General features: G+C 53.4%; 2 protein-coding genes across 5 annotated transcripts in view; both read left to right on the top strand.

The window, feature by feature from the left end:
- Positions 1-24480, top strand: part of R3HCC1 (R3H domain and coiled-coil containing 1) — a 193043-nt gene that overhangs the window by 19985 nt on the left and 148578 nt on the right. The window lies entirely within an intron of this gene.
- On the top strand, positions 476-24396 carry RHOBTB2 (Rho related BTB domain containing 2). 2 transcript variants are annotated; one of them, XM_020282668.2, is made up of 10 exons: positions 476-557; positions 9239-9440; positions 9979-10082; positions 10570-10755; positions 11261-12279; positions 12563-12681; positions 15110-15260; positions 19353-19441; positions 20135-20240; positions 21425-24396. In XM_020282668.2, coding segments are annotated over exons 1-10 (2196 nt in total). In that variant the 5' UTR covers positions 476-555; the 3' UTR covers positions 21643-24396. The 2 variants fall into 2 exon arrangements, with proteins under 2 accessions (XP_020138257.1, XP_020138258.1); XM_020282669.2 differs by lacking the exon at positions 476-557 and adding an exon at positions 4805-5128.

The raw sequence follows: 24480 nt of genomic DNA on the forward strand, positions 1-24480 counted from the left end.
CAAAGAAAAGGACGACCGATAAAATCCACCCCTTCCGCGCTAGGCACCCATGTAGAATATGGGTGCCGGAATGAGGCTTGGAGGTCACCTGACCTGGCCCTTGTCCATGAGAAAGTAATGCCCAGGGAGAAGAGGGAATTGTCCCATGTCACACAGCTTCCCGAGGACAGAATCCAGGCCTCCCGATGGACGACTGATTGCCTTTTTCCAAATTGCCAAACCGGTTCAGAAGGTGCAAATGCTTGCAGGATGGGATGGACCAGGACCGCAGTTTCTGCCTCTCATCTAGTCCCTTGACTCCCTGGGGTGGCCTCTGTCTTGATCCCAGGTTGGGGTCTGAGCCCACTGGGCCTGGACAGCAGGGCCACTCCCCTGCCCTGAGTAAGGCCCTTCGTTGGCGATGACCAACTTTTAGGTAACTTGAAGTGTGCTCACTCCTTTTTTCCCCCACTGCATCCCTGTTCTTGTCTTTCTCAACCAGGAGCCCAGAGGGACACGGCAATGCAAGCCTGAAGAAAAGGCCAGTACAGCCCATGGACGATCCCTCTGAATAGCATGTGAGTAGCCGCCGTGCGGTGTCGTCTTCCTCCCTCTCCACGTCCCCTCAAACATTCATTCATCCATCCAGCATTTATTGAGCATCTATTGAGTGCCTATTGGTGCACTACACTACAGGCACTAGACCAGCATGAAAAATACCCTTTTGAATAAGCATCGCTCCTTCCCTAAGGGAGTTCTCAGTATGGCCTGGGAGAGAGACAGACCCAATTATGGAGTGCTGTGATCGGTGCTATCAGGGGAGCACAGGGGAAGAACAGGAAACCCAGACTTGACAGGGGTGTCCATGGAAGGCTTCCTGGAGGAAGTGGTATCTAGGCTGCCAGATGAAGGATGAATATGCATTTTCCTAGTGAAGAGGGTTGAAAGAGGAAGAATGTTTCAGGCTGAAGGAACTGCCTATGCAAAGTACTAGAAGTTTCCCATCTCCTTGTGGGGACCCAGTGGTCCCCCTAACTTGCAGGCAGGGAGGCCAAGGGACTCTAAGCGTCCCAGATTTGGCTCCTTCACCCTGCCTGGGCTCTGCATCTTGAAATGCCTCTGCTTTTGCACATGGCTGGTTCTGAACTTTGCCCCAAGTACAGGGTGGGGATGCCATGTGCCCCAGACTGCACACTGCTGGGGGCGGGGTGCTGGAGCTATTGTCACGTTGCTCACGGCATGGGCTCAGCACAGGCTCTTATATTCCAGGAGAGGGGTGCAGTGAAAGAGCCCTTTGTAGCCTGCAAAGAGTTGAGGGGCAAACAAAGCTGCCTGGGGAGGAAAGGGAATATGCAGGTTGGAGGAGGGGCTGAGAAGGGTTTGCACAGGTTGGACAGCCACTGCAGAGGGACTCTCAGAGCCGTGGCAAGAGGAGGGTTGGCGAGACTGGCCCGGGAGCCTGCTGTGTGTGTCTTTCCTAAGAACCAGGATGGGGTTTCTCCTTCCCCAGACTGAGCCTCCCGCTGGCAGGCCAGGCATCTGCCCGGCTTCAGGAAAACAGCAGCCTCACATTGGCCTGCAGGAGGGTGGTCATGGGGACGGATGGAGGCGCTGTTTTTCAGGCATTCTGGAATGGAACCTGTCTCCATGCTGCCAGGAGGTCCTCAGGCTGTGCACGCGGCAGGGCACGTGGCAGGGCATCGCCCACATGCACTAGCGGAAGGGTGGCGTGGAAGCCCAGCTAGCTTGTGGTGAGGGGCTCGGTGGTGGGTTCTGAACCATTCCTCAGAATCACGCCAGCGGTTCCAAGCTGCAGCACGCGGGCAGAGGGCTGGTGCATCTTGAGAAGTCACCTAAAGCAAGGAAAACCACTGGGGGGGGGGCTGGGGTGGGAGGGCGCGGTGAGGGGGAGTGGGAGGCTCCCTGTGCCGTGAGGTACTGCCGCTAAGCGCTAAGCCTTGAGAGCTGGGGACAGGGATGGGTGTGGAGCAGGCTACCACCAGCTCCTTGCTTGCAGGTGGGGGAACCTAGCCTTGGGGAGCAGCCCTGTTTTCTGGGGTCTGGCATTGGAGGGCTGGGCAAAGCTGAGGTGAATGGGGTAACAAGTGCTTGGCCCAGAAGCCAGGGGCTTGGGGCTGTCTTGGGTGGCAGGAAGGGTGGAGTGGAGGGCCCAGGGACAGTTTTGGCCAGGGTTGGAGGGGAGAAGCCTGGCATCAGTCACATTGGCCTGGAGGAGGGTGGGGTGGGGAGAAAGCTGGGAGCTGCTGCAGGGGAGTGCAGAGCCACAGGGCTGCCTGACTTGAGGTCTGCAGAAGCCCCCAGAGAGCCAAGGGTACAAGCCTGGGGTGGCTTGACAGTGACAAAGGGTCTGAGGAGGACGGGGTGGGCCCACCGGTTTCTGAGGAGGTGGGGACTTGGAGGCACTCTGCTGCCCCAGAGGACTGAGTGGGGCTCTGACTGGGAAAGCCTGAGAGGTGATCAGGAAGACTTTAGTTTAGAGAAAAGCGGAAAGAGGGAACTGTGCGCAGAAAGCAGGGCTGGCAGTGGAGGCCACCGCCTAGCAAAGCACTGGCTCTGCCTGAAACGGTCTACTGAGAGCTGTTGTGCAACTTCATTCCACACCTGCATCAGTCCAACAAACCCCCACCCCAAACCCTACACCTTGGAATTCCCACAGTCCAGCCTGGCTGGTTAAGCTTTCCAGGCTGAGCCAGCTTTTTCTCCAAAAAGGGAAAGGGCATTGGCTCCATAGTTACAGGCCCAGTAGCTGCCCTTACCCCAACTTCAGGTGGAGAGGGGTTCTGTTTTCCTATTCCATGCTGCACTGGGGCTGTGCCTGCGGCCAGGACGTGTTAAAGGTAATGCCAACAGGCATCTGGCACGCAGGTGGCTCTCTGCAGGTGGGTGGAGGGAACAGGGTGTCTGTGGAGAGGCATGCAGAGATCTCATGCTGTGCTTTTCTCTGGTGCAGTGACTCAGGTACACAGAGTATGGGGTGAGGCTTTTCAATGCACGGTTTAGTTTCTTTCCTAAATATGTATTCAAACCAGTACTTTGTTTTATGGAGGGTGAATTCGAACCAGAAGTGTGAAGTAAGTGCACCTCAGTTATTGTTAACCCCTTTCCCAGCTCTAGGTAGATTCAGAAGGAGGCTGGGGAAAGCATCCTCCAACCAAGTGCTTACTGTGCATCCACCAGGCCAGAAAGCACGGTTATCCCGAACACCTCAATGAGCAACTCAAATTATATGCATTAATAGATGAGAAGCATGCTTTAGAAAAAAAAACTAATTTGTATTTGGCTATTTTGGGCACTAAATTTCTCTTCCTAGTCATATTTTGGATGAACTAATAGTAGAGTGGATTTTCATTCTCAAAGCATGGGTTCAAAGGTTAGGTGGGGGCATGCCAGTACGGGCTTTAAAAATTGTCCAGAGGCCAAGCATGACGGCTGATGCCTATAATCCCAGCACTTTGGGAAGTCAAGATGGGAGGATTGTTTGAGACCAGGAGTTCAAGATCAGCCTGAGCAACATTTCGAGACCCTGTCTCCACAAATAATATAATGAAAAAAAAAAAAATAGCCAGGCGTGGTGGCACATGCTCATAGTCCCATCTACTTAGGAAGTTGAGGCAGGAGGATGGCTTGAGCTCAGGACTCTGAGGTTGCAGTGAGCTGTGATCACAACACTGCACTACAGCCTGGGTGACAGCAAGACCTGTCTCAAAAAAAGAAATTGTCCTGAGGTAACTAACAAGATGGATAAAAACAGACTGAGCCATAATTATTATACTAGCAGGCAAGATCATCACAATAAAACTAGACTTGAATACGGAAACTTCCTTCTGAGGATCACTCACAGTATATGTAGATGCTACCCTTACAATCTCCCTATTTTACAGAAGGGTAAATTGAGACAGAGAGCCCAAAGAGGCCTTAGGGACTGTTTCTGTGGCTAGTGTCTTCAGGGGATTTCTTTGAGTCAGAAGACATTAATTAGTGAGCTTCAGGTGGCAAAAGGATGGGGCTGGGATGGAGGCGGGAGGGCCTAGGTAGGGGGTAGGTAAGGGGGCACAGAAGCTCACTGGGGGCCGTGGCAGTCGGAGGCACAGGCCGTCGCTGCAGGGCTGATCTGGAGGGACGAAAGCCCTCAAGTGCCCAGAGAACTCCCGAGGGGGCAGGGGCAGAGGGCTAGCTCGGAAACGCGTGCTCCCCCAGCGGTGGGGGTCTGGGTTTAAGGGGAAAGACAAGGAAAAGACCTGGCGCCCTCCTCTAACTTAGCGCCTCCCTTCTAGGGCGCCCAGGGATGCCTTTCAGAGTGCCTTCCCAGCCTCCCGAAGGAAAGGGGCAAAGCCCGCGGGAGTCCAGGGAGGTTTTGCGCCTTGCCAGACGGAGGGGCCGGAGCGGGCTGCGGGCTCGCGACCCTCCCCGCGGCTTCCCTCCGGCCTGGGCGAGCGGGGCGGGGCGCAGGGGGCGGAGCGGAGGAGGGGGCGGGCCTAGAAGGGGCGGCCGGGGGCGCTGCGGGGCGGGGCCTCTGGGGCGCCCAATCCCCTTCCTTCCCCGCCCCCCGGCCGCCGTCCACCAACGGGGCGCCGCGGTGGGCGGGGCCCGTCACGGCAGCGGTCGCGGGTGCAGTTTTTTTCTCCCTTTCTTTTTTTTTTTCTCCCCTTTCCATTTTTTGTGAATGAAAAAAGGAGGTCGCGAGCGGCGCCCGGGACTGCAGCGCCAGTCGCCTTCGCCGCGGGCCGAGCGCGTCGCGGCGGCGGCCTCGCCCCTCGCCCCGAGCGCCGCCCGCACCTCCGCCGCCCGAGCCCCGCGGCCCAGGCGCCCGGTCGGGGCGGCCGCGCGCAGCCCGGCCCGGCGCGCCTCCGTGACATTGGGCGCCCGGGGCGCGGGGCGATGCTGATCCAGAAGAGCCAGCGGCCGCAGTGTCGCGCGCGCCGCCGCTCCGGGCCCGCCGTCCGGCCTGGGCTGCTCCGCCCGAGTTTCTGATCCGGCGCGACCCGCCCGCGAGGCCGGAGCCCCGGCGGCGCCGCGGCGCCCCAACTTGCAGGCGCGGAGGGACCCCAGACATTGCACTAAAATGAACGTGCTCAGCAGGAAGAGATGTGCTCCTTACGCTAGAAATCACCCCGTCACATGTGGTGGTGTAAGTAAACGACCGATTTCGGAGATGGCCGGGTCCTCTGCACACGCGCCGCGGCGCCCTCCCGGGCCCTGTCGCGCCCCTGCCAGCGTCCCCTCGGCTGCGCGCTGCCCTCGGCTCCTGCTCGGCCCCTGGCTGCCGAGGGGCGGGGGACTAACCTTTTCCGGGTTTTTCTAGGGAAAGGAAGATGACTCGATTGCCTTGGCGTGTCGTGCCCCTCCCCCGTCCCTATATATTTTTTTCCTGGGTGGCACAGACGGGCTTTTTAGCACATTTAGCCGCGAGCGTCGACCGTGGGGCACCACGGAGGACGGGTGCTTCCCCTCCCCTACTTTGATTTTTGATTTCTATTTTGTGTGTGTGCAGAGCAGCGTATAAGGAAAGAAAAAAAAAAACGGTCCAGAGTGGTGAAAGTGTTTCCGCTTAAAAAAAAAAAAAAAGAGAGAGAAATTGGGTGTTTTGCTCGTGGTTCTGGGGATGTTTCTTTGAACTCAACTCTGTTGCAGTCTGGGCACCTGAGTTCTGACAAAGTACTGGCAGAAATCTTTGGCAGTGTTTGTTGATGTTTCCACATTTTGGGTTGGAGAAGGCTTATCCTGTGTTTAGGCTGGCATTTTTGTTTTTTTTGTTTTTGTTTTTTTTCCACCTAGACATGTCAGCAATAGGCTGGCATTTTTGTTAATATGACCATTCAGGATCCCTTTGGGCCTTGCTTTCCGTCGGATCTGCAAGGACTGATCTCTCCGCCTTCCCGCATATTACAGTGTCAGCGACCCCGGTGGGAGCCTACTTCAATCCGAGTCCACCCTTTCTTTGTTCTTCTCCTCCGGATTCTCCCTTCCTATCTATTGTCTTTGCTTTTTACCTTCATTTTCAGGATTTTCCTCCCTTTCGCGTTTTGTAAGATGTAGGATGTGGGATATTGGTTGCTAGGAGACAAGCCAGGCTCCCAGGGAGATTCTGTTGTTTCCTTGACAACCAGACTAGGGCAGCTACAGATGAACAAGCCTCCTATCAGCTGTGGGAGGGAAAAGGGGCCTTTTCTGAGCCCTGCAAAGAGTGTGTAGGGGTGTGGGGGTGGGAACGGGTGTGTGTGAGATTTGTAGCTAATCTGAGCACACCTTGGGTTTTGGCCTGGACTTTGTAACCCAGAGCTGGGAGAGCAGCGGGCTGTTTTGGGAGATGGGGACAGGGGTCGTGGGACAGGGGTGCAGGGAACACATATCAGTGACTTTGGGGTTATTGTTGGAGTGGAGCAAATTGGGGATTGTGATACCCAGTGCAGGGTGGCAAGGAAGCTGTAGTTTATGGAGGTTAGTTGGAAAGGGAATGAGGCAATTGTGAAGAAAGTCTAGAGTCATTGAAGGAGAGAGTGCCAGAGGGAGAGGGGAAGTTGAGAAGCTCACTGAGTGGGTTGTATCATCATACCTCAGCAGTGATACAGTAAAATAGAAATATTCTAGGGCAAAAATGGTATTACTGTTGGCTCGATCTCTCCAGGACAGGATTCTCATTTGAGACAGCCTCATTAGACTAAAAGTTCTGCTGGCTTAATTGGGCCAGTCTGTATCTTAAAGAGAGATATAATTACACATATAGATATGCAATCTGGCATTATATAATACCACATTACATAAGAAGACAAATACCTCCTTTTAGCCCAGGCTTCCTTGGCATGGATTAACCAAGATTCAGAAGACTTTCTTCCAATGCCTTATACCCATTTTCCAGAGGGGGAGACTGATGCCCAGAAAAGTGAAGCAATTTGCCCTTTCCTAGATTGGACAATGAAGGTTGCCAGTCAGGCAGTTGAGAGAGGGTGGAAGAGTGAGAATGATAAAAATGAGGCACTTGAAGGACAAACAGGGGAAGTGGAAGGGACAGGGGATGGAGGGGCAGGGGTGTTCAGCTTAGGCAGCAATCCAGCAGGTCTGGTGTCTAAACTCACCACACAGTTTGTGGCTCTCCTACTTGTTGGTTGGCTGTCCCACACTTAAACCTAGAGATGACATAACACGAGGTGTGCATGAGTGTTTTAATCATAAAGTAGCTGAACCTGGACCAGCACTGCTCTGCTGATATCTGGGCATTATCCTCACTATGGAGATGCTCCTGGATTTAAGAGCTGACACCTCTGGACCATGCCTCATTCCACCCTTGCAGAGCCACATCTTGCTAGAATTGAAACTTGACAAAGAAGTTCTGTTGGCTAGTGGGATTTGATCTTTATCCTGCAGCTGCATGTGTTTTGTATTTGGGATTCTGTTTTGTTATTCAGTCAATAAAACAGAAACCACAACCCAGATGACTCCTCTTGGGGCCAACACATTCCGCAGCTGGAGACCAGGATCTGTCAAAGTGGGGTTCCCAGTCCTCAGCTCAAGAGAGAGAAGGGGGAGGAGGAAGCTGGTGGTTAGAATAACAGTTCCCTGCTGGGCTGGGGAAGGGCGGGGGAGAGAGAAGGAATGATGCAGACAGTTGCCCTGGAAACCAGGGAGGGAACTGCATGGAGACCCCTTGTTGTTGAAGGGTCTAGATCCTGTAAAATTCCAAGGAGGAGGAGGAGGAGGTTGTCTCATTGAAAAGTCCTTGCTGCACTTTTTGCTTAGCTTGCCGAGATGCATCCACTTGCGCAAATCCCAGTTGCCATCGTTACTTGGATATTTCGGTTCTGCATTCCTGCATGCTGGCATCCAGTTACAGCGGCAGGAATGGAGCCTCTCTGTTGCTGCTGGTGGCATGACTCTCGGCTGGATGGCTCAGCAGCCAGGTTGCCTGGGCAGCCTCCAGGACACCTCTGAGCTCAGCCTTCCTTGGCCTAGGGGGGGTGGTTCCGGGTTGCTCGAACCCTCGGACAACTTTGCATGCACACAGGGAATGTGAGCAGGGCAGGCTGATGACCCTGGAGAAACTAAGCTTCCTAATAACATGTGCCCCACCCCTACTCCCTGCCCATCTCTCTACACCTTCAGGAGCACAGATGCCAACTGGAGGCTGCCAGTGAAAGCCCCCTCGAGCCCAAGGCCTCCTAGTGACAGCTTTTTAAACACTGACATGACATTTTAACTACAGAAGGGCCTTCTGTTTGTTCGTTGGAGCCATCCCTCTCTGTGGGTGGCTTTGCTACTTCTCTCTGCCCAACACTGAGGGCAACTGAGGGAAGCATTTGCACAGAAATTCAGACCCTGGTTTCTGACCCTCTGTTTACTGCAGCAACCCCATCACCGGTGTAGCTAGTGTAGCGAGTATCTCCCAGGAGTGCCAGCTGTTTGGGGTCTTCCAGCCTGAGAATCCTCCCTAGGAATGGGAAGGGCAGAAGAGGGTGGATCTCACTCTCTCTGAGACTGGCTGCAGGATGCTGGGAGGACAGTACCATTGCAGGCCCGTGGTTGCACCCACCCTCAAAGCTGGGCCCGTGGCTGAGCAAGACAGAGCAGAGCAGGGGAGGCCCATGGTCTGTCAGGTGCATCCAGAAGCCTCCCTGTCCCAGAGAGGCTGGGAGAAAAAACTCTGGCATCTGTATAAAGGGGTTGGGGTCTGGGGTTGAAAGACAGACTCAGGCGGGCTGGGACTTGGAAATGCACCACCAAGGAGGGCCAGGGGAAAGGGCGGAGGCCAGGAGAGCTGCCGACTAGGCCTGACAGGTCTATTAAATTTTAAAGTGGCCCTGCCCTGAGGCCTGCTGGGAAGGGGTGGGGACCTGGCTGACTCTGCTTCTCTCAGCTGTTTGTTGTTCTGCTGCCACTGCCCTGCTGGGGAAGGAGGAGGAGAGTGATGATGAGTGCGCTGCCCAGGCAGACTCTTCTCTCTCTGGAGAGTGGGGATAGGGCAGGTCCTGGGCGGGCTCTGCCTGGATTTCTCAAAGGTCTCCTCCATCCACACGCCCAGTTGGATGGCCCATCTGGTGGCACTGCTCCTCTCAGCCTGACCAGGCTCCTGACTCGTCGGGCCCTTGCGGAGCTCTCTGCCAGAACGTTGCCCACTCCCTTCTCCTCCTGTCGGCTCCAGAGCTTGAAGTGGGGGCAGCCCCGCCGAGGAGCTGCGGGCGCTGGCCCTGGCCCGCAGGGAGCTGGCATGCCAGGTCGTCCTGAGCACTTCCCTCCTCTCCTGCAGGTCCCATTTAATGGATTCTGACATGGATTATGAAAGGCCAAACGTAGAGACCATCAAGTGCGTTGTGGTGGGGGACAACGCCGTGGGCAAGACCAGGCTCATCTGTGCCCGTGCCTGCAATGCCACCCTCACCCAGTACCAGCTGCTGGCCACCCACGTGCCCACAGTGTGGGCCATCGACCAGTACCGTGTGTGCCAGGAGGTAAGGCTGGGGGTCCAGCTGCACATCTGGACTTGGGGGGCTTCTTCCCAAGCCACAGCTTGGGGTCTCCAGAGGCCCCTGGGGTTGGAGGGGCAGCTGAAGAGGAAGGAGCCCCTGGAGAGAGGTCTGAAGCTAGCCCACCCTGGGGGGGGTTTCTCTGACCGTTTTTTTATTTCACTGGGGACCCCAGCTGTGTCTTGGGTACTACACCTTGTGCAATCCTAGCCCCAAGTAACAGGGAGCAGTGCGTGGGGCTGGGGCTTGGGAGAGCAAAAGAAGGAAGCTGGCAGCTAATACTAAAAGACCAGAGGCTCGTAAACATCCAATTTGCAGGGAAAGCTGGGAACAAGAGTAGGCTCCGGAAGAGGTCCCTTGCACCCCGTAACCATCTACTCTCTTAGGGTCTCTTTCACTTCCGGTCAGCTTGGAAGCAGCCTTTGTTGATGCTATAGAGATTTCCCGTGGATGAGATGTTGTGTGAGGCACGCAGTGGGCTGCCACGCAGGGGACCCAGGAACTGTTGTGCTTCATTCTCCAGGTGCTGGAACGCTCCCGAGACGTGGTAGATGATGTCAGCGTCTCCCTGCGCCTCTGGGACACCTTTGGAGACCACCATAAAGATCGTCGCTTTGCTTATGGGAGGTAGGGAAGGTCTCCGGCTACCTGCAGGGAACCAGGTGGGTGGGTTTTCCCTACCTTCCCAAGAACTGAGCAACCTTGTGAAATTTCAGTGGGGAGGAAGGAGTGGAGAAAACAGCTCTGGTCCACACTTGCAGGGGCTGGGGCAGCCTGGGGTGGTGAAAGGAGCCAGGGCTCCGTGCCAGGAGGTCTGGTTCAAGTCCCAGCTCTGCCGCCTGATATGATTTTTCTTAGCTGTAAGATGGTAAAAATGGTAATTTCTAATTCACAAGTTAGCTGTAAGTCCAAAAGGAGCCTTTAAGCTCTAAATGCTACATGAATTGGAGGTACTATTATTAGACGTTTTGCGTAAGAGCACATGAAGAGATACCTAAGCCAGGTGTGGGGCTGTAGTGGGGGTTGGGGGAGTGCATGCATGCTGTCCCTTGTTTCAGGGACAGGTGACCTACTGCTAGCCTTCTCTACCCATAACCTTCCTCTCCACCCCCAGATCCGATGTGGTGGTTCTGTGCTTCTCCATTGCCAACCCCAATTCCCTCCACCATGTTAAGACCATGTGGTACCCAGAAATCAAGCACTTCTGTCCCCGAGCACCTGTCATCCTGGTGGGCTGCCAGCTGGACCTGCGCTACGCTGACCTGGAGGCCGTCAATAGGGCCAGGCGACCCTTGGCTAGGTAGGGGGTGCTGGTGCCGAGGGAGGGGCTCCCTCCGTTTGCAGCAAGCTCACGTTGGTAGCCGACCGAATGCTCATCCATTCCTTCCTTCATTCAAGTGTCTATTGCACACTTACTGTGTGGGCAGTGGTGTGCTAATAAGCATCACGAGAAAAGACAGGGAGGAGGAAATGGTGTTTGCACGAAAAGGTCTTGCAGTTTTGCCAAGAGATAAACTAAATATATGAGCAGGTTAAATGCCAGTGTGAAACACTGCATGGTCATTGCCAGAGAGGTAGCTAGTGCTGTCACTTATTTGAACTGGGGAGGTCACTTGGGGCTTGGCATACATAGATAAGTCTTCCTGGAAGAAGAGGGGGTTGGAGGTGGATCTTGAAGGAGCTTGACAGGATTGGCCAGACAGAGGAGAAAGAGCAGGGCAGGGGTGGGGCCGAGGATGCAGATCCCTAGCAGAGTCCCTCCAGCCACCAACGCAAGCTTGGTTTCCCTTCTTGAACGCCCCCAGGCCCATCAAGCCCAACGAGATCCTTCCCCCAGAGAAGGGTCGAGAGGTGGCCAAGGAGCTGGGGATCCCATACTATGAGACCAGCGTGGTGGCCCAGTTTGGCATCAAGGACGTCTTTGACAACGCCATCCGGGCCGCACTCATCTCCCGCCGCCACCTGCAGTTCTGGAAGTCCCACCTCCGCAACGTGCAGCGGCCTCTGCTGCAGGCGCCCTTTCTGCCCCCCAAGCCACCACCCCCCATCATCGTGGTGCCCGACCCCCCCTCCAGCAGCGAGGAGTGCCCCGCCCACCTCCTGGAGGACCCGCTCTGCGCGGACGTCATCTTGGTGCTGCAGGAGCGGGTGCGCATCTTTGCCCACAAGATCTACCTCTCCACCTCCTCCTCCAAGTTCTACGACCTGTTCCTCATGGACCTGAGTGAGGGGGAGCTGGGGGGCCCCTCGGGGCCAGGGGGCACCCGCCCAGAGGACCACCAGGGCCACCCCGACCAACACAGCCACCATCACCACCACCACCACGGGCGGGACTTCCTGCTGCGGGCAGCCAGCTTTGACGTGTGCGAGAGCGTGGACGAGGTGGGGGGCTCTGGTCCCGCTGGCCTCCGTGCCTCGACCAGCGACGGGATCTTACGGGGCAACGGAACGGGGTACCTGCCAGGCAGGGGTCGTGTGCTGTCTTCCTGGAGCCGAGCTTTTGTGAGCATTCAGGAAGAGATGGCAGAAGACCCCCTGACCTACAAATCCCGGCTGATGGTGGTGGTAAAGATGGACAACTCCATCCAGCCGGGGCCCTTCCGGGCTGTTCTCAAGTACCTGTACACGGGGGAGCTGGACGAGAACGAGCGGGACCTCATGCACATCGCCCACATCGCCGAGCTGCTGGAGGTCTTCGATCTGCGCATGATGGTGGCCAACATTCTCAACAACGAGGCCTTCATGAACCAGGAGATCACCAAGGCCTTCCACGTCCGCCGGACCAACCGGGTTAAGGAGTGCTTGGCCAAGGGCACGTTCTCAGGTATGGAGCATGCTTAGAGCAGCTTTCTGCGGAGTCTGGGTGGGTCCCCTTAGCATTCCGAGTCGCTCTCAGCCCTGGCGTCCTGGAATGCGCCCCCCCTGCTCCTGAAGCCTGCTCTCCCCAGGCTGAGAGCTGGGTTGTTCAGTGCGTGGGATGTTTAGTGCTTCCTGTTGTAGTGCTAGAAGGAAGCAGGGCTGTCTGGGCCCCCTGACTCCCCCTGGGGCTGGTTGGCCCGTGTTCCTTCACCACATCCTCCTGTGATGCCTCTTCTCCTCCCGGACAGATGTGACCTTCATCCTGGATGATGGCGCCATCAGCGCCCACAAGCCCCTGCTGATTTCCAGCTGTGACTGGATGGCTGCCATGTTTGGGGGGCCGTTTGTGGAGAGTTCCACCCGGGAGGTGAGGATGAGGATGGAAAGGGGGCGGGGAGGAGAGAGACGCGTACGCCCCTTGCATCTGAGGCACCCACTGTTGAATGGTATTTTCTTCAGCATTGACTATGTGCTGGGCCCAAGAGAACTTTATGAGATGGTTCCTAAACCTTTTACAACATACTAGCAGAGGGAATTGTAGTAAGATCTTAACTTTAGAGTTTGGAAATCACTTTGGATACATTATCCCATTGAAGTCACACGTGACCCTGACACACAGCGCAGCACTCGCAGGGCATGCCTAGCGGAGGGAGCCCTGAGAAGTTAAGTGACTTGTACAAACTTGTGTAAGTAGAAAGGAGAGGTTAGGACTTGAACTCAGGACTTTGATTCCTTAGCTCTTTTCATTATACCCTGCTGCCTCCCTGACTTGAAACAACTAGAAATTTCAGTGTGTCCCAGGCTGAATTTGTCACTGTTTTAAAAGGTAGGTTCCACTATTATTGAGATATGGTGAGGCCAACAGATCAGGACACAACTAGCATTGAGAAGATGGTTTGTTACTCACAGATCCAGGCGGAGGGGGCCATGCACACCACCACGAGGGACCTCATGGAGAAGCACCAGCCCGGGTCAGGAGGCAGAGGGTTTCTGTGGGAAGGAATGGGTGAGGCAGGGTGAGCAGGATCAGCTGGTTCGAATAATTTCAGCAGGTCCTGGGAGGATAAAGGCAGGGAAAGATTGGCCAGGAGTGTGAGAGCTGGACAGCGAGGTGCTGCTGGGGCTGTGGGCTCTGGATGGGTCTGGTTGCATACGAAAGGCAAGCTTGCAGGCGACTCCTTTACTGTCTCTAGGAACTGACTAGCCCTGGGAGAGGCAGTCCCTCTAGGGCCAGCAAGCCTCTAGGTGTCAAAGCATCAAAATACAGAAAATGAAGAGGTTTGCTTAGTACAGTCACCTCTGCCTCTAATCAGCACTCCTCCCATTCACCTGTTCTCTCACTGACACCCCCACTTTCTCAAGCACTCAGACTGGAAGCTTAGGGCTGGAAGGGGTGTGTCAATGAGTCCTTAGAAATATTCTCTTAAGTTTGTTCTCTCTTTTCCATCCCCCCAGCCAAGCAGAGTAGCCCAGGCAATGGTCCTCATTGTTCTCTATCTTCTCTGAATACCTGGTACTTTATTTGCCCATTGCCCAGCCTTGGAGTTAATGAGACACTACTTTGTGCAGATGCTTAAAGTTCTGAGTGTCTACGTGCGGTTTTTCCGACTGTTCTGTAACTGCTTCTGAGTACAGGGACTACTAGGTCTTTGATTTCTCCCAAGTATTCCCCTCTGTGCCCGTCTCTTAGTTAAGTGCTCACCAAACAACTGAATGAAAAACCAAACCAGGAATAATGCTGCATCACGTCCTGCGATGCAGAGTGACTTTCATAAGGCTTCTGGGAAGGGAGTAGTACTGCAAGGCTAAGTGGAAGGGCTGGGATTTGAGCTGGTCTCTGAAGTGGGAACAGGATTTGGATAGACAAAGTGTGAGATTAGGAACTCTCGGAAGCCCCAGGGGCCTACTAGCCCTGAGCACTTCTCAGTACCAGAGATGCCAGCTCTAAAGCACTAACTGATTCCCAGTGCAGCCTGGAGAGCCCGATGAGAAAGCAGTTTTTGTGGTAACGCTGCTCTGAACGGATCCCAGAGGCCCAAAGCAGTGGCCTGAACAGCCAGAGAGAGGCCAGCTGGTGTTCGCTTAGCTCCTTCTAGATCCCACTTCTGCTGCTCCCTGCAGGGACAGGAGGGGATGGGGTGTAGGTTGAGGGACCAAAAGGACTCCTTCTAGCATCCTGTGAGCCAGAGTGGCTTCCAAAGAATGCCAGGTCCCTTTAAAAGTTCTTAGAGCTCGGCCGGGCGCGGTGGCTCACGCCTGTAATCCTAGCTCTCTGGGAGGCCGAGGCGGGCGGATTGTTCGAGGTCAGGAGTTCGAAACCAGCCTGAGCAAGAGCGAGACCCCGTCTCTACTATAAATAGAAACAAATTAATTGGCCAACTAATATATATATAAAAAATTAGCCGGGCATGGTGGTGCATGCCTATAGTCTCAGCTACTTGGGAGGCTGAGGCAGCAGGAATGCTTGAGCCTAGGAGTTTGAGGTTGCTGTGAGCTAGGCTGACGCCACGGCACTCACTCTAGCCTGGGCAACAAAACGAGACTCTGTCTCAAAAAAAAAAAAAAAAAAAAAGTTCTTAGAGCTATTCCCTGGTGCTGCTGGCAGGCTGGGGCCGAGTGCAGGTTGTGGCTCTGGGGGCCAGGCCTTGGCATCTTCCCAGCAAACACGGGCACAGCACAGGGAAGGCTGCGGCCTTGGGGAGACCGGCCGTGGGGGCCAGGGCCTTTTCAGTATCTCAGCGCCGAGATCCTCTTTTCCGCGGCTGGACTTCATTGCTCACTCCTCCCCACCCCAGGTGGTGTTTCCTTACACAAGCAAGAGCTGCATGAGGGCGGTGCTGGAATACCTCTACACTGGCATGTTCACCTCCAGTCCCGACCTGGACGACATGAAGCTCATCATCCTGGCAAACCGCCTCTGCCTGCCACACCTGGTCGCCCTCACAGGTAACCAGCGCGGTGCTCTGGGACCTCCCTGGAGAAGGAGTCAGGGAAGCCCCAAGGAGTGATTATGCGTTCTTCTCGCATCTCCCTCTTCCTGGGGGACAGGTGGTAGCACCAAGGGAATAAGCTTACATCAAATGAAACCTGTCAACACGTACTGAGTTCTGGATGAGGATATAGATGTGAAAGTGTGTGAGAGGCATCCGATGGGGTCACCCGGGAGGCTCTCTCCAAAGGCCCAACAGCATGGTCTCCAGCAGATGACAGTGCTTTGTGTCCTTAGCATGGCTTTACGCAGGCAAGCTTAAGAAGTCAAAAAAGAATAGAACACAATTCCACAATTCTTTCTCCTCTGCCTTTTTTCCCCTTCTCCTTCTTCTCTTGTTCTACCTTTTCTTAAATTTTTCTTTATTATTTTATTGTTTATTATTTTTTAAAGCCAAATTTAGCAGTGGGGGGTTGTCTTCTACTTTTTATTTATTTATTTTTTTTAATATTTTATTCTTTTATTCAATTCTCTTTTCTCTCTCTCTTTTTTTTTTTGTTTCATCTAATAATGCAGAGGAATGTCTTCTTCTACTTTTGATTTCTCCTCTTCCTTCTTCTAAAAACAGAAAGCAAACATTGACCTGCCACTCCTAATTCTCCAATCTCAGGGGCCCTCTGGGGTAGACAAGAACTGGGGTAGCAGTCCAAAGGGCCTGGGGGACAGAAATGGTGCTGCTGGGGTCAGGGGAGTCTGGGGCCAGAGACCTGGGCAGGCAGCTGGCTCCCGTTCACACTGGAGTTGGCAATTGTGTTGTTGTTGGTGGTGTTGGCACTGGTACCAGTGCTGGTGTTGCTATCCAGGTTAACATTCTTGGGCAGCTCAGAGGGGCAGAGAGCAGATCCTCAGATACTGAATTGAGGTTTAGAGAAGGACCCAGTATCAGAGCTTCTGAGGCCCTAGGCAGATGATCAAGATTGGGGCTCAGATATGAGGGAAAACAGCAATCTCACAAAGACAAATGAATTATAAGAGGGGACTTGGTCATGGGAAGAAGGTGGAAATCATTGATCAGATGTAAATCATTGATCAATATCAGGTAGAAATCATTGATCAATATTGGCTGGGCGCGGTGGCTCACGCCTGTAATCCTAGCACTCTGGGAGGCCAAGGCAGGAGGATCGCTCAAGGTCAGGAGTTCGAAACCAGCCTGAGCAAGAGTGAGACCCCATCTGTACTATAAATAGAAGGAAATTAATTGGTCAACTAAAAATATATAGAAAAAAATGAGCTGGCCATGGTGGCACATGCCTGTAGTCCCAGCTACTTGGGAGGCTGAGGCAGAAGGATTGCTTGAGCCCAGGAGTTTGAGGTTGCTGTGAGCTAGAATGATGCCACAGCACTCTACCCCAGGCAGAGACTCTGTCTCAAAAAAAAAAAACAAAAAACACTGGAATATTAAGAGCTGAGCCTGCATAGGGAGTCCAGGCCCCAGCTGGGGGCAAAGGGGACTGTGGGCAGGGAGAAAGAGAGGGTTCTGGAGATGACAGCTATCACAGTACGTCATCCTTTGCTGTCCATGGAAAATGGTGGGGTCTTCCCAGAGCACATAAAACTTCAAATTCTTAGCTGGAATCATTCCACTTTTAAAAGATTTTCTCCAAAGAAATGACCCAAAGGGGAAAAAATATGTACAGGTATAAGTTCATTTCATCATGAAAGGCAATTGGAAGCAACTCAAAGTAGTACCACTGGTTAAGCACACATAGGTAATTTTCACGTGGCAGTCATTAAAAACGTTAAACTGCACTGCTGCATGGGAAGGCTTATAGAGAATTACGCTGGATAATGTTTTCCATGAAATAGTTCATGTGCACCAGAAAACGTGTACAAAAATGTATATATCTACCTTGATAAGGATCAGTGGATGATGCCAAGTTTTGTATAATTGGTGATGCCTTACGTTTTGCAGGATATGCTTCCTATGAAGCTATTAATTCAAATTTAAATTTAAAGTTACCTGTACATAAATACATAAAAGTTAACTATACACAAATACATAAAAGTGCATGAAACAGATGTTCAGTTTAATGAGTTATTATAAAGCAAAATGCCTTTCTACTCATGACTCATGTCAGGAGCTGGAACCTTGCCAGCATCTAGAAGTCATCCACCTCTCGCTGCTCCCTAAGAGGAACCGCTCTGCCCAGCACTCCTTTTTAATGGTACTTTTAATGGACTGACTTCCTTACTCTTACTATAAAACTTAATCGTTTTATCATCCAAGTGTACATCCTCAAACACTACAGCATGGTTTTATTTTTTATATATCTTTTAAGTTTCTTAAACTTAAGTTTCTTTTCCTTGTCCATTAAAACCATTTTTGCTCATGCAATTCATTTGTTGATAAAAAGCCAAACACTGACCCTTTGCTCCTGTAGAGCTGTCCATGATCTAGATATCTGCTGATTGCATTTCTGTAATGCAGTTCAACATATCCCTCTGTCTGCCCTATTTCCTGTAAACCGGTAGTTGGATCTAGAAGCTAGATCAGATGCACATTCAGTTTTCTTTTGGCAAGACAACTTCATGGGTTGTTTCTCTTCTTCATCAAAAGGTATATATAGATTGTCTATTTTTCTTTCTTTTGTGATATTAGCAAACGTTGAGTAGCACTGCCTGGATCCATCAATTTATTAGATATTATAAAATGAAATATTCTAATTCATTCATTCCTTATTTGCATATCTACTGGAATACTTCCAAAAAGAGAGAAACTTCCCCTCATCTACTGTTAGGCTACCCAGTGGCATAGTTCATGTAGGGAAAGGCAGGCAGGTGAATGCTTCTTTTCTTTTTTTTTTTAAATCAGTTTTTAAGATAAATTTGTTTCCTATCATCCTTTGAGGGTGACCCATTAGGTTGGATTGTTTTTTTTTTTGAGACAGAGTCTCACTCTGTTGTCAGGGCTAGAGTGCCACGGCATCAGCCTAGCTCACAGCAACCTCAAACTCCTGGGCTTTAGCAATCCTCCCTCCTCAGCCTCCCAAGTAGCTGGGACTACAGGCATGCGCCATCATGCCCGGGGAATTTTTTCTAAATATTTTTAGTTGGCCAATTAATTCTATTTATAGTAGAAATGGGGTCTCGCTTTTGCTCAGGCTGGTTTTGAACTCCTGACCTTGAGGATTACAGGCGGGAGCCACCCCACCCGGCCTGGATTTTTTTTTTTTTAAGTAGTATTATGAACTCTTAGATTTGAACATACTTGATTGGTTTCAACAAATTGCAGTTATCCTTACTGAAGCTCAAATACTGTACTCTTAGCCAGTAGGAGTCTCTGCAGGCTGCACCGGAGTCTTTGGGCTTCCTTGCTTTCTGGGATGATGCGATGTTCTAGGTCCCTCTTGTATATTTCGTGACCCAGACGTGGAATCAGCTATGTTTCCAAGAAGTCCTGGTTTCTCATAGCTTGAAATGAAAATGGTATTTCTGTGCACTAGGAATGCTCATTGCTCCTGCAATGATTATTGTCTCTAGGTCTCTTCTGTGGACAGAGCTGGGAAACATATTTATCTTTTTAAAGATAAATACCTCATGAGTTTATGCTGATATTTCTAATTGAAATTCAGAACCAAGGGTAGTCTTCAATATAAAAGTTGTAACATAAAATGCAAGGTTAGTACACAATTTGTTACAGAATTTAAATTAAAACAAATAACTATGTTTAACCCATAAACTCACAGTTCTTAGCTTTGTTTCCAAACAATGTGAGGCTTAATCACCCTCTTCCATCTGTATCAATGACTCGATTGAGGACTTCCATCCTGCGTATATCAGACTAAGTGATGGGACACATGCAGTTTGAAAAATCTCAGCTGATTCTAATGTCCTCCTTCACTTCCCATCCACACCCCTCTGAGAAAGTCTTGCTCGCCTCCTGGTCTCCCCCTGGCGGGAGCAGACTGAAATCACCTGCGGCCTTTCCTGGCCTGTCCGGACTTGCCTCTGGCCCTGATTTCTCTGCCCTGCAGTGAGCCCCTGCTGGGGTGTGAGTGCAGGTCCGTTCATGTGATTCTTAAGCTGATTGCTGGCTGTGTGTGTCACAGAGCAGTACACAGTGACCGGGCTGATGGAAGCAACCCAGATGATGGTGGACATCGATGGGGACGTCCTTGTGTTCCTGGAACTAGCTCAGGTATCACGGCAGGGGAAGGAATCTACAGCAGTCCCAACTTTAGGCTCTGCCTGCCCATTGGCGCCAAATGGGGAGGGCTGGGAGGTGGAGGATAGGAAGGGAACCTGCTGTCAGACGCAGATCCCTGACTGGGCAGAGCCTATCTCACCCTCCACGCCAGGAAGCAGCGAGAGAACTCCCTGACATGCCCAGAGGAGAGCTGGCCCTGGGAGGAAAGGGCTGAGACTTCAGGCAACCAGAGGGCTGGGGAGGGAACTCCAGTCTCAGGCCTAGATATTGCTGCCTGCCTGAAGTCATGTAGTAGCAATGAGGACTCTCAATCTGAAGTTAAGTGCCTGGCCCCTCATCCCAAACAGCAAACTCTCCCACACTGACTCCCTCAGTGCCAGAAATACAACCACCAATGATTAGTTTGCAAAGTTAAAGCATAGCTGAGTCAAAGCTTGCAGACACACCTGGGAAAGTCAGCTCTCTGCTCCTGCCTGTCCACACCTCAATGTGGATGGCTTTGGCCCCTGATGGGAAGGGACAGGGTGTCATGCAGGTTAGGGTCTGAGGAGGGCAGATGCAGTAGGAAGCCACCACATAGGGCTCTGGATGTCTGCAGCTGGGGGGACGGTGGGCAGCTGCAGGTGTCCATGCAGACTCCCACCCCTGGGTCCCAAGACAGACACCCTTCCATTCTGCCCGCAGTTCCACTGTGCGTACCAGCTGGCTGACTGGTGTCTCCATCACATCTGCACCAACTACAACAACGTGTGCCGCAAGTTCCCCCGAGACATGAAGGCCATGTCCCCAGGTGAGCGTCTGGGGCCAGCCCTGGCAGCTTTTGCTGCTCTCCTCTTCACGCTCAAGGGGTCTCAACTTGGGTCCACATCTTGGATTTAACCCTACTTTGACCTGGGGGGTGGGGTCAGCCTGCAGAAGAGCCTCCAGCTCAGCAGAGGGCACCCCAGGAAAAGCACTGGCCTGGCGAGAAGCTCGTTCTGCCTCTCTGGGCTTCCATCTCTCAGGGCTATAGAGAGGACGCTGGACTAGAGTTGGTAGTTTTCAGACTTTTCTGGACAGGGCACCACAATAAGAAATACGTTTTATTCTGTGACCCAGTACACACATAGAACAGTACATACTTTTAAAAAAAGGCTGTTCATGACCCACTAAATTGATCTCATAGCCCAGGCATGAGCGTAGTGCACAGCAAGGACCACCCAGCTGGACTCAAAGGGCTCCTGTGGCTGGGTCTCTTCTTAATAATATTTCTCAGGTCTTTGAGCCAGTGGAACTGCATGGGCTCCAGAGAGAGGTGTCTCTGGCAGCCGCAAGGGTCTTCACTGGGCTCCTCCCACTCTGCTGTGACCCTCCTCCCCGCTTCCTCCAGGCTGCAGCACCCTACTCCTCCTCCCACCCAGTTCTCTCCAACCTTTCACGTTGTTACATCCCTTCTAGCATTTTCTTTCTAAAGCACAAGTCCAACTACATCACCTACCTGGTTCCAAGCCTTCTGTGTCTCCCCACACCCTCCAGAATGAGGCCGGCCTTCCCCCAACCCCCAGCCTGACCCGCGTCCTGCCGTGGCCCGACCTCCCGAGTCTGATCGGAACCCTAACCTGGCCGAGCGAGTACCTTCGGCCCACAGCCCAGCTTACCTGTCCGTCCCTGTGCTTCCTCTCTGCCTGTTTTATTCCCAGCACACAGGAAGCCCCGTCTAGGGTTCCCCTCCAGGTCTCCCCTCCGTCTTTCAGGAAGCCACAACCGGAAGGGCCCTTCCTGGTGCTTACTGTCGCCCCTGCTCCCTGGGCACATCTCGACAGTTAGGGGCACCATGGGCCACGGGTGTGGGCGTGGGGGCGGGGCTGGGCGGGGCTCCCACCACAAGGCCACGTGGCAGGGCGGGGCTGGCACCTTCTGGGCACCGCGCAGGTCCTGGGCTCCCCTTGTCCCTCTACTGTCTTTCTAACGGAGCCCCACTGCGCTCCGCTCCAGAAAACCAGGAGTATTTCGAGAAGCACCGGTGGCCGCCCGTCTGGTACCTGAAGGAGGAGGATCACTACCAGCGGGCGCGGAAGGAGCGAGAGAAGGAGGACTACCTGCACCTGAAACGGCAGCCCAAGCGGCGGTGGCTGTTCTGGAACAGTCCCTCCTCTCCGTCCTCCTCGGCGGCCTCCTCAGCATCTCCATCCTCCTCCTCGGCTGTGGTCTGAGATGCTGCCACCCTCCTTTGACCCTGCAGCTGTTGTCCCCACCGCCCAGCCCCTCTGTCCTTCTGCATCTCCCCTCCACCTTACGGGGACAAGGGGATCAAGGGGATCGGCGGGACCAGGACCTTACTAAGGGCGGCGCTGTCCTCACCAGCCAGAGAGTAGCCTCGCCCTGGGGATCAGAACAAGAACCACCTGCAGAGGTCCCCAGATCCGAAGCAGGGTGGAGACAATTGCTGGGGGTGGGACAGGGGAGGAGCTGCAAGCTCTGGCATGTTATCTGGGTCCCAGCACCTTGAAGTCAAAGGGAAAAGCCTCCCCACGTTGGGTCTCTGCTCCGGCCAGGGAGGCAGCTGCCCTCTTGAGCAGAAGTGAGCCGCGAGGGTCCTGCCTCTCTTGGCCATCAATGTCTTTGCCACCAATGGACTTGAGGGGTTGCACATGTTTTGTGGCCATTTCCACATGGAGCTTACTCAAATCCTCACTGGAGAAGTCAGGGTAGAAACGAAGCCTTCGGAGCCCAGCTCAGGGCTTTACATCCTGGGGTGCAGCTGCAAGAGGCCACCAGTGGAAAGGCCTGTGTCCTGCCAGCGTCCCTCCGTCCCAGGGCTGCACCAGTGCAGGCTGATGACAGGGCCAGAGGTTGCTTGGCGTTCCCCAGGGGGGCCGGGAGCAGCACCTCTTGATGCGCTGAGAAACTCCTCCCCCGCCCCTCCTTCACCCCTCAGGTTTGGAGACGGGAACCACAGGCAACAGCTGGGGTAGGCGGAGAAGGGCAGGGTCTGTCCATTCCGTGCTCCTCCGTCCCCTCCTCCTGCCTCTGGGTAGCACTGCTTTTTATAGGGTGGGGCAAAATTAGCAAAAAACAAAACCCAAACGGAAAAGGAAACAAAACAAAATCACCACCAACAAAAACACTCTGTCCTCTGTCCCTTCAAAGAATGAAAACCCGAAAAAGACCCTGCATAGCTTACATTTTTATAAAACCAGAGGCCCCTGTGATGATGAGATGAAGGTTTAGGGTGTAGAATCAACTCCAATGCCTTTCAGGAAAGGACTTGTCACCTTCTCAGACTGAGGATGCCGGGATACTGCTGGCTGGCTCTCAGGACAGCACAGGGTCCCGGCCCTCGAAGTTGGGGCTGGTGGCAGGGAGGGATTTGGTCTCAGCGCTCAGACAGCACTGGGCTCTTGCCTTTGCTCATCTGGAGATTGCAAGCACTCACCCTCACCTTTTAAGGCCCCCCACACCCCCTGCAGGCTCTGCTGTGTGTTGGGTGGGCAGGATAGGAGAGCAGGAGCCCCTGTAATGAAGGGTCACAGGACATAGAGCCTTAGTGCTCGTTTGGGACATAGTGAATTCAACAGGAGATTGTAAGGTTAGTCTAGAGAGGAGGATGCGACTGAGGATTGTGGGGGTTAAAACAGTAGCTCGCAGCCCCCATGGGGCAAAAGCTGGGCCATGGCTGACCCTTTCCTGTTTTCTAACCCTGACCCTGTATTTCATCACCCCACACCCTTTTTAGGTTTAAAAGATGGGGTCCCACTGAGAAGGGGTAGGTCCAGGAGGCCCCTCACCTAAGAAAGATGCTCAGCTGAGAGGGGACCGACTAGGTCCCAGGGACCTGGTTGGGCTCCCCAGCAAAATGCTGGTTGGGTCTGGGATAGAGCACAGGCAGCCTCTGCAGCGGGTGGGTGGTGCCAACTCCTGGAGATCTGAAGTTAAATCCTCATCAACACCTGGAGATCTGAGGTTAAATCCTCATCAACACCTGGAGATCTGAGGTTAAATCCTCATCAACACCTGGAGATCTGAGGTTAAATCCTCATCAAGAGGAAGAACAGGCAGTGGAAGGACAAGCGGGTCTAACAATGGAGTGAATCCATGTTGTCCAAGGCCAGGAGAGTCTGGCTGCCAGGTCCTCTAGGGTGGCTGGCTGGGAAGCCAGGCGTGGACTGCCCTCTACAGGCTGGTTGTCCTTGCAGCTGAGCTCTGGCCAGGGCTTCAAGCGAGGTTGAGGAGGGCAGGGGCAGGAGGGAAGCTTTAGGGGGACAGCCCAGTGCATCCTGCACCTTCCCCTCCGATGAGGGGCACAGTGTGGGCGTGCCTGGACCTCCAGGAACCGTAGGAGAGAGGGACTGTTGGGTCCTCAAGTGCAAGGGCAAGGGGAAATGTTTCTCCCAGGCGCTTGCAGGACTGAGCAAGCTGGGTCTACTGATGAGAATGTCAGCTGAGGGTTGGAGGAGCCCACAGGGGAGTGGCTACAGGACTTCCCCAGCAGCCAGGGCCAGCTCACCCCTCAGGTACCCACCTCCCCTCCCAACAGCTCTCTCAGAGCCAGTGAGCAGTACTCAGCAGCCCCAAGTGCAGCCCAGAGAACCACTCTTGGGGGCCATGGGTGAGGCAGGCCAGCACAGCTGTCTGTCCCTGTGCCCAGAGGGAAGGGCAGGCGGGAGACAGAAGGGAAGGAAGGGCTTTGTTCCAGTCCCCATGAACCTGGCAGTTTAAAACCCAGGGAGTCAGAAGCAGGAAACACCCCTGTGCAGGGCAAAGCCTGAAGGCACAGAGGGGAGGAAAATAGTGAGACACAGTAAGAACGCCCCCTGGACCCATGTCCCCAGGAGCGGATTCAGAGAATGGGGGGATGGGGGCAAAAAAACCCCAAATCAACAGCAAAAACCACACCTCTTTTTATATAAGGTTTCATATTTAATTTGGTCATGAATTCATAAATACATTAATATTTTGTATCTAAATGGCTCCTTTGTATTGCTTAGTTGTCACCAGCACAGATTCCAATGGGGACCTTCTGCCAAGCAGTAGCAGCAAAGGACACCCAA

The sequence above is a fragment of the Microcebus murinus genome, chromosome 24 (genome assembly GCF_040939455.1).
Source record: "Microcebus murinus isolate Inina chromosome 24, M.murinus_Inina_mat1.0, whole genome shotgun sequence".
Lineage (NCBI taxonomy): Eukaryota > Metazoa > Chordata > Mammalia > Primates > Cheirogaleidae > Microcebus > Microcebus murinus.